Source organism: Sabethes cyaneus, chromosome 2 (assembly GCF_943734655.1).
Source record: "Sabethes cyaneus chromosome 2, idSabCyanKW18_F2, whole genome shotgun sequence".
Lineage (NCBI taxonomy): Eukaryota > Metazoa > Arthropoda > Insecta > Diptera > Culicidae > Sabethes > Sabethes cyaneus.
In genome coordinates, this window is record NC_071354.1 from 116,518,055 (window position 1) to 116,531,960 (window position 13,906).

Consider the following 13,906-nt stretch of genomic DNA (forward strand, 5'->3'; position numbering starts at 1 on the left):
AGGTGGTTTCAGAATGGATCAGGAGTACCTCAAGGTAGCATTTTAGGACCACTATTATTTTCACTGTTCGTTAATGATGTCACTCGACTATTGCCTCATGGAACAAGGTTGTGCTATGCAGATGACCTAAAAATTTATTTGCAAATTAAGACAACCACTGACTGTTTGAGTCTGCAAAAATTGGTTGATATGTTCGTGAAATGGTGCAGCTCCAATCATATGCTACTCAGTATTCAGAAATGCACTGTCATCAGCTTTACCCGTAAAAAGTTCGCGATAGTTTTTGATTACTGTATTGACGGCACACCACTACAGCGCAGTGATAGTGTGACGGACCTTGGCATCGTATTGGATAGCCAAATGTCATTCAGGCAGCATTATGATTTCATTATTAACAAGGCGTATCGTCAGCTGGGAACCATTTTCCGAATCGGCGGAGAATTTAGTGATCCTGGTACTTTACGTACCCTTTACTGCTCCTTGGTTCGCTCTATTCTGGAGACAGGCTGCGTTGTCTGGAATCCGCATTACGATTACTGGATTGTTCGTCTTGAGCGAATTCAGAAGTGCTTTATCCGCAAAATTTGTCGCATGCTGCCATGGAGAAACCCTGATGCTCTGCCTCCATACGAGGAACTCTGTCTGCTTGTTTGCGTATTACCTCTTGATTGAGCAGCGGAGAAAAGTTATTGTAGCCAAGACTGCTTATAAAATTCTGTCGGGCGCTCTAGACTGCCCTGCTATTTTGTCACAACTGCATCTATACTGCCCTCTCCGGCCTCAACGGAACCAACGGCTTCTACGTGTTGACCCGCACCGGACCAACTATGGCCTTCATGAACCTATTCGGCAGATGGCGCTGGAATATAATCGACGTGAAAATGAATTTTCTTTTTAGTGAATGTTGTGTGTAATTTGAATAATGTATATAGTTATGCCATGTACTATGTGTTGCCTCTGTTCAATTAAAAGATGCTGGGTTTTTATGCCGCTCCGAGTAACATGTTCCTCTAGGCGGCTTTTGCCAGCCAAATCAAATCTTCATAAAGACAGTTTGTCGGATGAAGCAAATAAATAAATAATAAATAATAATAGCGGATACCCGTCCTCTTACGCTGGATTGCCACCTCGGTTGGCTTAGTGACAGACAAGATGGCATCCACCGTAGATTTGCCTTTACGGAAGCCGAATTGGTTCCTTGACAGACCGTTTGTACCCTCCGTGAGCCTAACCCCTTTGGCAAAACGGATAGCCCGGGGTAGGTGAAAGTTGGTGTGGTGGGGCTCAACAGTGGGCTCAGTTTAGTTTCCATGAAAAACCACAATACCTGAACGCCAGTCCTAACAAAGCGAGTAAGTACCGCTATAAGTGCCTTAGCCCATGACAATAATAATGCGACCGAGGGAGCCCCTACTGGAGCTGGTCCTGGAACGGGGGACAGAGCGAGCGGCCAGTGGCTGGAGAAAGACCTAGTGCAAGAGCGACCTTCCAGTCAACGGGCTCAGCCCGTACACCGAACGCGAAACCGAAGAAGCAGCAACAGACATCACCAAGGCAATGCTGCACCTGCTGATGTTGCTACGGCTGACCGACGACACGAAAACCCGCATGGATGCTACGACTAGAATCTAGGATAGCATCGTTGAGGATGAAGATAGGTCGGTTAACACAATACAAGAGGGGAAAACGATCAGGAAGGCTGGTTCGTCAGGTGAAAGAAATCGTCAAACCCGCAGAGTTCCTAGATCTTAGTGAACTCAACATCACTGAGATCCTCGACAAACATGTACAAAGGTTAAGTGCTCTTGCTAAACGGATGCGACATTATGTTGAATGTTCAAAGCGGAAACAGCAAAACTGGATGTTCAACACCAATGAAAGGGAGTTCTATAACTACATCAGCAATAACAAAACCAATTACAGCGAGGGACTTCCAGAGGTTGGGGAAATTACACAGTTTTGGGCCAATATATGGGAGAACCCCGCTCAACACAACAATAATGCGATGTGGTTGGTAGAAGAGGAGGAAGGCAGTGGAGAAATTGAACGCATGGCCCCTGTTATAGTAGCGACCGCCGAGGATATCCATGACGCTACACGGTATACCAGGAATTGGGCCGCACCAGGACCAGATTTTGTGCAAAATTTTTGGTATAAAAAGTTCTCTGCAATCCATGGGCGGATGGCGGAATACTTCAACATGGTACTAAGAAACCCCCAGGAGCTACCAGAATTCATCACTAAAGGGGTGACCTATCTTCTACCCAAAGATCGGAACACGACTAATCCCGCCAAATACAGGCCAATAACGCTAGTTAACAAAATAAAACAAAATACGTGAACTCAGTAAGCTGAAGGTGATTTTTCATGTAAAATTGGCCGCTGAATTCAAAAATGAGGTTAGAAAAATTTAAAGTAGGATAGTTTTTGAGATATACACTAAAGTTGAAATTTTGCTTACAGAAAGAAAATACATGTACATAAATACAAATTTCTCCGGCTACGATGCACCAATTTAAAATCTGTTTTTTCATATTAAAAAGGAGAAAATTTGCTATCGATTACTTGTACTTTGCTTTTCTGTACTGTAGATATTTGAGAATTTGTTCACAACAAAACAAAAAAGAACACATTTTTTGGAATAATTTAAACTTTATCAAAGACTTTAGACAAGATTAACGCATTTTAAAAATTTCATTTTATGTAGGTCTAAAAGGCCGATAAAAAACAAAGAAAATAAGGAGTTAATGTTAACAATTGGTTGAAAATTGCAGAAGTTATGACCATTTTACTAAAACAGTAATATTTGCGCATTTGAATATCATGCTCATGCATACACCCTCTACTTGTCCACATGCAACAAATACCTCTCTCTCCCCTCATACATGCACACATACAATAATTGTGTATTTCTTATATTTTCTCAGTTAACTCAAAAAAATTTGGAAGTGATGAGTGATTGAATTTAACAGTAAGAATAGTAAGAATTTTTCAGACAGCAGACAAGAAAACTGAGATTCATTACCATATAGCTCTATATCTGCTGGGAGAGAATCCGTCCTTCTCCCAATGAGGTATGTGGCTCTTGGATGGCCAATCGTCCACGGCCAACGACCAATTGTCCTTCCTTCCACGGACTAGTGATAACGACGACACGGGCAATCCAGGCTCCGTGAATCCAGAAAGAAAACCACACCGTTGCACTAATAACACATTTTATTGTACTAAACAATTACTTTAATTACTTTCGACACAAACAACATTTATTGTACACTAAATACTATTATAACGTGCGATATAAATTGCAGAGGTTCCCCTTTCGGACACCTGTTCTAGGCCGTGATCGATGGCAGACTGATCTCTCCATCATTGGTAACGCTAATTATCGGTAGATGATCCTCGTTCTTCTCTTATCGATCTTGATGGGATGCGATCGATCTCTACTCCGACAGTGTGGAACGTATCGGTTTTTATTGGCTGCATACTCAATGACTGGTATAAATGATTACACCTTCCAACAATATCGAGTAACAATGTTTGGCCTACATTATTATTACAGAAATATTTTTGCTACGTTTGCAGTATACAAATTAAGTCCAAATATTTAATTGCATTGTAAATGTAAAATCTACGATGCATGTTGAGGTACCAGTTTTCGACTCCCAAGAACCAGTTTTCGCCACCCCCTAAAGCATCGTTTGCATCTTGTTCTGGTCTGAATTCGTTTATATTTATAATTTTTCCAAATAATAGAATCTGTTTTCAGTTGAATAGTGAATACAAAATGGATTACCGTTGAGAAATAACCGCTTCACTACTTCCCGTGATGTGTTCAGAAACGGTTCATAGAAATTCGCCAATGGACATAAACGATGCTTTTGGGGGTGGCGAAAACTGGGTTTTGGGGGTCGAAAACTGGTGCCTCAACAAGCATCACAAATTTTACATTTGCAAGACTTTTTCAAATATTTGGTCTTAATTTGTATACTGAAAACGTACCGACATCCGGGGCGAGATTGTGACAAAAAAGCATTTATTTTTGTTCTTTAGCTCAGTATACACACAATTTAGGAACTGAGTTGATTTCAAACCTGTCAATATGTACTAAATTATTCAATTAACAACTACCGTAGAGATGGTTTAGTTACAATGAAACCTATGGTTCTACAATTGATGAAAAAAATTGATTGAAAAAAAAAAACATTAATATATATGTATGACCGCATTTCAAAGTCAAGACTCAAAACTTGAGATTAGTCTAATGAAACCTAATTTTACTGGAAGTACTTGAACTTTGGCACGATCTCACCGCTTCTACGGGGTGACATTGTGCCAAAAACATAATGTTAGGCTAAAAACCTAAACAGTGAACATTAGCATGTTTATAAACAATACACATGAATATCAGTATAAAGTAGTTCACAATGGGGCCGTCCATGAACTAAGTGGACTATTAGGGGCAGGGGGTCGGCCAAAAACAACGCATCATTCAAAAAGTATGAACGAAAATAACCCGAAGAGGTCTGAAAGAACTAAAAATGAGTTCGTAGTCAGCCATGAACAGCCTTTATAGCTAGTAGCGGTTCTAGGATTAACCAGGGGGAGATATATGAAGGGGTGCATCCTAAGGAGGCATACCTATTTGATCATATAATAAAAGTAACCATTACTTCATTCAAGAACCCGCGGCCGCAGAACATGTGGCCTATCCCACCCCCTCCCCCTCCCTAAAACTGTCCCCTTATTAGAGTGTTTATTCAAAGTATCTGAAATGTCCAAAGCAAAAGTAAAAATTAGCTTAAATTATTTGGCAGACCTATGATGCTGTTTGCTCCAAAATGGATGATGCAATCTAATCTGTCAAAATATTGTCCTCAATAGTAAAGAATGTGAGTGTGCTGCTGTATACTAACGTATTTTTGTTGTATATGTGAAATCCACAAATTAGATCGATCATTATGGCTTGGCACAATCTCACCCCCGTGAAGCTCGAAAAGTACAAAGTTTCGAAAATTATTATTTTCGTAATCAAAACCTTTGCAAACGCATAATAACCTTTCAATACATTGTAAATGATTAGTTTATATACCTTCAAGATAGCAAGTTGATGCGATTTCTTGTTTGGGTTGGTTTATGCGGGACATTTTTTACAAGTGTTACTTTCGCGTATTTTTGATCGCGAATTTTGAAACCCTGTTTAGGCTAAATAGTTTGCTAATATTATCTGTGTTCCATTCTAAGTTATGAATAAATATGTTATCATCATTTTGACTTTAGGTCACCAGTTTCTATAGATATAATAAATTTTCACATATAAACATTTTTGGTTTTTGGCATAATCTCACCCCCGTGGCACAATCTCACCCCGGATGGCGGTAGCAAAAATGTCTCTGTGATAGGTCAAACATTTGGGTGGTAATGAATCTCGGTTTTCTTGCCTGTTGTATGAAAAATTCTTTCAATTCTTACTGTTAAATTCAATCACTCACTTCCAATTTTTTTTGAGTTAGCTGAGAAAGTATAAGAAATACACAATTATTGTATGTGTGTATGAGAGAGAGAGAGAGAGAGAGAGAGAGAGAGAGGTATTTGTTGCATGTGGACAAGTAAGAGGGTGTTTCAAGAGCATGTTATTCAAATGCGCAAACATTACTGTTTTAGTAAAATGGTCATAGCTTCTACAATTTTCAACCGAATTTTATCATTAACCCTCTGATTTCTTTCTTTTTTCCCGGCCTTTAAGACTCACATAAAATGAAATTTTTAAAATGTGTTAATCTTGTTTAAAATCTTTGATAAAGTTTAAACTATTACAAAAAAATGCGTTGTTTTTTGTTTTGTTGTGAACAAATTCTCAAATATCTATACAGTACTAGATACAACTAATCAATAGTAAATCTCCTCTTTAATATGAAAAAAAAAAGAGATTTAAAATTGGTGCATCGTAGCCGGAGAAATTTGTATTTATGTACATGCACTTTCTTTCTTTAAGCAAAATTTCAACTTTAGTGCATATTTCAAAAACTATTCTACTTTAAATTTTTCTGACCTCATTTTCTGATTCAGCGACCAATTTTACCATCCAAATTACCAAAAAATTACTATCAGTTTACTGAGTTCATAAATGCTGTTAACTAGTGTAACATGTCTTTCAAGTCTGTACAAGGTGCTCCCGTCGGTAATCACCTAAAAGGTGCAGTACCATTGCGATGCAAATGGAGTGATGACTGAAGAACAAAAAGGATGCCGTAAAAACACACAAGGCTGTAAAGACCAAGTCATCATCGATGCAGTCATTGTGGGTCAGGCAAGCCGAAATAGGCGAAACCTCAGTATGGCGTACAACGACTATAAGAAGGCATACGATTCAGTACCCCACTCGTACGTAATTAAGGTACTAGAATTGTATAAAATAGACGATGGCATCATCAGGTTAATGAAGCACGCTATGGGAATGTGGAACACTTCACTCCACACTACCGACGGGACAGAAGTGTTACGATCCAGAACTCTCAGCACAAAAAGGGGGATTTTCCAAGGCGATACATTCAGTCCGCTATGGTTTTGCCTTGCGATGAACCCCCTCAGCAAAGCACTTAACCGAAGCAGCTATGGCTACCAATTGAAAAGTGGGACAACGAGTACAAAAATTACCCACACCTTCTATATAGACGATCTGCAGGTGTTTGCGGAAACTATGGAGAAGCTGGATCATAATAATAATAATAATAATAAAACTGTACGTATCCTGCTATAAGTACCTGCCTAGCTCGGTTCTAGAAAATAGCTGCATAAAGTTGTACTGAGATCGTGAGATTATTACGGACGTCTTTATACGTGCCAATCGTCCTGACGTTGTGATCTACGACAAAAGGAGGAAGCACATTACCATCATAGACATCGCTATACCGCTGGATCGCAATGTCCAGTCAACATTCTCGGCCAAAATAACGAAATACCACGACTTGGCCGAGGAGTTAAAGCAGATGTGGCACCTTGAGGGTGTACGTATAGTTCCGGTGGTCATCTCAGCCACCGGAGTAGTGCCCTGTAACCTACAACGTTCCCTGGAAGAGCTAGAGCTGCAAAGAAATTTGGACAATATCCAAAAAGCGGTGGTTCTTGAAACCTGTAATATTACGAGGAGGTTTCTGAATCACCACAATTAATCACAACTTGTGCAAACGCAACAAAAAAAATGTGAATGAGAACCACAGAGCCTAACCCCTCTTGGCATAAAGAAGCCCGAGGGTAGGTGAAAGTTTCCAGCATTTTTGCTGAGAAGTGCCAAAACTCTATAATAATAATAATAATAATAATAATAATAATAATAATGTATGGTTGAAGGTGAATCGTACAAATACCTGGGATTCCTGCAACTAAAAGGTATTCACCACACGATGATCAAGAAAGAACTGCAGGAAAATTTCTTGCATCGTATCAACCGTATAATGAAGACTTTTCTCTCGGCCGGCAACAAGATCAAGGCTATAAACACGTTTGCCGTGCCGCTGTTGACATACAGCTTCGGGGTGGTCAAATGGACCAAAACGGATTTGGAAGTGATCGAACGAGCATTAAGAGTATCGCTGACAAAACACCGTTCGCACCACCCAAAATCGGCCACCGAAAGAATCACCTTACCACGAAGTGAAGGAGGAATAGGTGTGATTGATATCCAGGCACTTTGTGCCTCACAGATCCAACAGTTGCGGAGATATTTCGTAGAAAGCCAGAACCGTCATGAAATCTATCGCACTGTTTGCGAGGCAGACCACGGGTTCAGCGCTCTGCACCTGGCGCAGCATGACTATCAGCTGAACTGCGTTTTTAAAACCGACGAGGAAAAGATCGCAACGTGGAAGCAAAAAGAGCTGCATGGGACGCACCCCCATCAGTTAGAACAATCACACGTAGACAAAGCAGCGTCAAATACGTGGTTGGTGCGAGGTGATCTCTTTTCGGAGACAGAAGGATTCATGGTAGCCATCCAGGACCGGGTTATTGCAACGAAGAACTACCGCAGGTACATATTGCACGAAAACATAGAGGATCGTTGCCGTAAGTGCAATGTAGTAGGGGAGTCGATTGAGCATGTTATTGCAGGCTGCCAAGCGTTAGCAGAAACAGCCTACCTCAATCGCCACAATACGGTTGCCAAGATTGTGCACCAACAACTTGCTTTGAAGCATAACTTGGTAAACTGCTACGTACCCTACTACAAATACCTGCCCCACCCAGTCCTGAAAAATAACTGTGTAAAGCTGTACTGGGATCGCGAGATCATAACGGATGTCCTCATACGTGCCAATCGCCCTGACATTGTGGTCTACAACAAAAGGATAAAGCGGGTCACCCTCATCGATATTGCTGTAACGCTAGACCACAATGTGCAATCAACTTTCTCGACCAAAATCACGAAATACCATGATTTGGCCGAGGAGTTACGGTAAATGTGGCACCTGGAGGAAGTACCAATAGTTCCAGTAGTAATCTCTGCTACTGGACTAGTTCCCTGTACGCTACTGCGCTCCTTAGAAGAGTTGGAGCTGCGCACCGAACTACAAGTAATCCAGAAAGCGGTGGTTTTGGGTACCTGCAACATTGTACGGAGGTTCCTGAACCACCATAACTGATCCAACCGAAGCAAACATTCAAACACCAGAAAAATTAATAACTGTTGATTGAGACCTCAGAGCCTAACCCCTTTGGCAAAACGGATAGCCCGGGGTAGGTGAAAGTTTCCAGCGTTACTGCTGAGAAGTGAAAAATTCTGATAATAATAATAATAATAATAATAATAATAATAATAATAATAATAATAATAATAATAATAATAATAATAATAATATAATAATAATAATATAATAATAATAATAATAATAATAATAAAGTTTCCAGCGTTACTGCTGAGAAGTGAAAAATTCTGATAATAATAATAATAATAATAATAATAATAATAATAATAATAATTGAACTGACTGAAACTGTTTAGACTAAACCCTCATGAAGTTTTTAGACCTTTTCAGGTTGAATTTGATTGCTTTTTTTTTATCCGTAATTAATTGAATACAGTTAAGGTGTCTTTTATGCCCCGGGTCCCCCTAAATGACTAAAATTAAACGAAATCAAATTCTTACTGAAGCCTACGACCAGAAGAGTAGAAGATTTTTTCGTAAATATGGTCTTCTTCCCGCAATCCACACAGTCCATTTCATATCGAATAAGAATGATGTAAAGTTGAAGAGACAAACAAATGTAGATAACTTTAAACAAATTAATTATTTTTATTTGGGATAGACTATAGTCTGACGATCTAGCAAATAAATGTAATGAAAGTTTGATAAAAGTGTAATGTTGTAAGATTTAAATCGAAAATTGTAACTAACAATTTGCGACGCTATGTACTTTGAAGTGTTTTCTTTCGTCTGGGGCTCTCTGTCTGTGGTACAAATATCCCAGATAGAAAACCTGCCTGAAGGTCCTCTAACTATAGTAAAAATATTCCTGATAGGAAACCAAGCACCATACATATTTAAAATATATAAGAGAAAAAGATAAATAAGTATGAAAATATATTTAAATAAAATATATTGTTTATTTCAGGAGCAATGATGTCCGTCGATGACACACTCATGTGTTCTTTCCAAATCTTGAAACCTGCTGATAAACGTAAGTTTCAATATGGTGGCATAAATTCGGGACGACCGGTCACTCCGCCACGAGGTTACAGCAAAAATAAAAAAAAATAAATTAAGAATAGTTGAGCAAAAGTATAACAAACATACACATTTTCAATAAAACGCATTATGACTTACAAAGATTTTGAAACGCATGAACAGAAAATAATGAAATATTGTTTTAAATAACTACTTTAGACCAGGTAAACTTTAAGCTGTGCAGAAACAAGAAGCAGAATAATTTTCTTTTAATTTGAGTAAACAGATCCAGGCAACAATATCGAAGTGAACAAAAAACAATTAAGCAGTTAATGGATATCGCATACGCTTTGTTACTCGCAGTAATACTTCAATGAGGTTTTTTATTCATAACTTTTGTTTTCTATTCAATTCACATTTTGTCATTGCTTGGTTTTAGAACACAAGTCTTTGCACGAATATTTGTTTCTACTTTTTTTACTATTCTGCAATTGATTAGATTTTATTTTCAGTTTGATTTCGAATAAATACTGATATTTGGTCCCTTGAATACAATCAAACTCACATTATTTTCTCTTGTCCGATCAAATATCTTAATATTCCGATCAAATTTCTTGAGAATGCTTCTGTTTAGAACTATCCTAGGAGATCGGCGTACTATCTTACTGACTTAGAAAACAACGGGCAATCATATTTTTCTGCAGATCTTCCAAATTATAGTTGAATAGGTATTTTTTGCCTTGAGGTTTTCACTCATGAGAACGTGTGAATTTTGGCAATTTATTATAATTATATAATCGAAAAAATTGCCACAGAATTATAATTGAGTAACGAATGTTTGCATTTCTTCTACCAATATATTGCGACTATAAAAAACATCATTGGTATTGAAACTTGCTGGAAATAATGAGAGGGATACGTTTTTATCTTTTTTTTTGTATAAACGCAGTGAAACCCAATGCCTAGTTAGGTCCTTAGATTTAGCAGTAATAGTACGGTAGACTGCTGAGCAAGATGAGAAAATTCGATTATTTTTAAATGAATGTAAATAGCGCCTCGAATCTTTCTCTAAACATCAAACCTACACGTTCGCTTATATTTAAGTTGGCTAGAAGAAACTTGATGCAGATTTTCTTTGTAAGCCGAGTGGGTCATAAAAATGGTCAAAAAAGCACGTCGTAGATATCACCTCTATCTAGGTTTATTTATTTTCCTAGATCTACTGACCTCTATTACTTTCCTCCAGTTCTGTCACCCCTACGAAATGGTACTTTCTATGAAAAGATTTTCCGTGAAATGGTACATCCCGCGTAAGGGTTTTCGCGAAATGGTATTGTGCGAAACTCTATATTCCGCGTTATGCTCAACCGAGAATTGGTGTTTCGCAAAATGATATTCGGCGAAATGGTTTGTAATGATGGCGAATGTTTGAATGCTATCCGCTTTATTTTATCAGGCTAAGCAATGGGGGGAGTTGTTTTCTATTTTACTGTGAGGAAAATTTGTATATTAAAACACCCATGAACTCCTCAGAAACTTGCAAAACTCGAGATTGTGATAAAGGTCATCCGAGATTCAGGATTTATGTACAACACAGTTTAATTTGTAGCAATACGAAGTTTGTCGGGTCAGCTAGTATACTTAAAAATTAATAAAATTCACCGTAAACAACATTTTAAGTGACATTTTAACATTTTAAGTGAAGTGAATTACTATCGGATCTAGTTCAACAGCAAAAATGGATACGCGATTCTACGTTTCATAATTGTTCTTAACAGATTATTACCTACTTGAAATCAGTACAAAATGCAACTGGACTCTGACGACCTGCACCTTAAGGCTTTTGACGTAGGACTACATCTTTGTTTACTATACTGGGACTGGGTAGCACTTTGTGAAAACGAAAATAGAAGTGTAACGTTTGAATGAAAGATTTCAAATGCTAATAACTACTAAACTACTGAACGAAACTGAACAATTTATATGTCGTTGGATAGATAAAATGACCACTAATTTTATAGGGCATAAGAGAGCAATTTTAAGGGAGGCGTAAGAGGGGGGGCTCCTATACAAATGAAACAAAAATTTCCCCATAACTCGAAAACTAATCAAGCAAATGGAACCAAATTTGGCATGTGAAGGTTTCAGAAGGCAGGATTCTTTTTCTACGGTATACTGAGACCACTTTTTCTAAGAGGGGGGACTCCCGAACAAATTAAATACAAATTTCTACAAAACTATAGAATTAATCAAGCAAATGGAACCAAATTTGGAATGTAGGGGTTTCAGAAGGCAAGAATTTTTTCTACGGTAAATTGAGACCTCTCCTCCCTTTAGGAGGGGGGGCTCCCATGCAAATAATATAAAAATTTCCTCATAGCTCGAGAACTTATCAAGCAATTGGAATCAAATTTGGCATGTGGGGGTTTTAGAAGGTAGAAAGTTTTTCTATGGTATTAACAGGGTTTTTTAACAGGGTTTTTTTTAACGAGTAGGGAAATCTACTAGACACCTGAGAAGACAACTCAGGGAGTGGGGCTTGGTATCCCAACCCCCCTACTGGGGTGTGAGGATGCAGAACCACTAAAACCCTACTCGAGGGGGGGTGGAATTTTTCTATGGTGGATTAGAACCTTTATTTTCTTTAAGAAGGGGAGATCCCATACAAATGAAATACAAATTTCTTCATAACTCGAGAACTAATCAAGCAAATGGCACCAAATTTGGCATATGGGGGTTTTTGAAGGCATGAATTTATTTTGAATTTATTTATTTTATGATGGTTTGAGACCACTCACCCCTGTGGTAGGAGGATAAGGACAAATAAAACAGAAATTGGTCATTCATTACCATTTCAACCTTTATGATGCACACAAGTGATTTTTAAAAGAAATTTCTATGTCTCAAAGGTTGCAGGCGTTGTACTTATGAACCCCCGTCCACATATTTTCAAAGCCACCATTGCATTGCATATTTCGCTCTTCTTTTTTAAACATTCACTAAAACAATGGCACTCACAGATTGCCAGAAATGCAGTTTACATTAGTCTTTGATCTGATGATCTGAAATAGTCCTACGTCACCCTTTCGTACAAACCTTAGGGCTGTATACTTTATAGTTTTTTATGTATTTATGTATTTGATAAGTATTGAAGTCTTCAACATCAAAGACTATATATATATATATACATAAATATATATATATATATATATATATATATATATATATATATATATATATATATATATATATATATATATATATATATATATATATATATATATATATATATATATATATATATATATATATATATATATATATATACATAAATATATATATATATATATATATATATATATATATATATATATATATATACATATATATATATATATATATATATATATATACATAAATATATATATATATATATATATATACATAAATATATATATATATATATATATATATATATATATATATATATATATATATATATATATATATATATACATATATATATATATATATATATACAGAGGATAGTGATAGAGGAGCATATTTGATGAAAAAATCCTACGCATAAGGTCAAATCTCAATCGTTGCAGAGTTATTGCAGAGTTGCAGAGTTTGCTCTAAAATCGCTCTAGTACAAAAGCTACGGCAGCTAGCTCAATTCTGTTATTTTCATTCGAAAGCTGAGAAAATTTTGTATTAAAATTAGCTCTTAAACCTCCTGTTTTATGAAATTTGACTTTTCAGAAGCAAAAAGCTTTGAAATGAGTGTTTCTCTTGCCGTTTTTATCAAATTTTTCCTAAAAAAACCTGATACAGCTGATTATTTTTATCCACTAATTTAAAGCTCTGGAACCATTCTACAATTCGTTCTTTGACGAGAAACGCCTATCTCTTTTAACTTCGTCGCAATTTAAGTTTAAACGTATCGTGTTGGGTGTAGAGTTGGTATCTGAAAACTGCGTGAATTCATGCGTCACCCATAGCGCACAAGATCACCGCGTGTGATGGATCACGGAAGAACGCGTATAAAAAACAGCAGTTGAGCAGGAGTCTTGTTAAGACGTTGAACGTTGACAGCCAAACGCGAGCAGGTGATGTTTTGACAAGTGAAGTGAATAGGTCAAGTAGAAAACTTATTTTAAATAAAGCTTCGGCGTGACTTCTAGAAAACTGTGTTTATGATAAATTAAAATAATGTTTAATTCTTTCCAATGTTTTATTTCAAA

At 37.2% G+C, this 13,906-nt stretch overlaps 1 protein-coding gene across 1 annotated transcript in view; it reads left to right on the plus strand.

The window, feature by feature from the left end:
* The window catches only part of LOC128737853 (serine/threonine-protein phosphatase alpha-2 isoform), a 236,713-nt gene extending 226,482 nt beyond the window's left edge, over positions 1–10,231 (plus strand). Inside the window, exon 6 of the mRNA XM_053832587.1 lies at positions 9,607–10,231. Coding sequence (XP_053688562.1) covers positions 9,607–9,752 — 146 coding nt within the window. The 3' untranslated portion in view covers positions 9,753–10,231. The remainder of the gene's footprint in view (positions 1–9,606) is intronic.
* Positions 10,232–13,906: the final 3,675 nt, after the last annotated feature.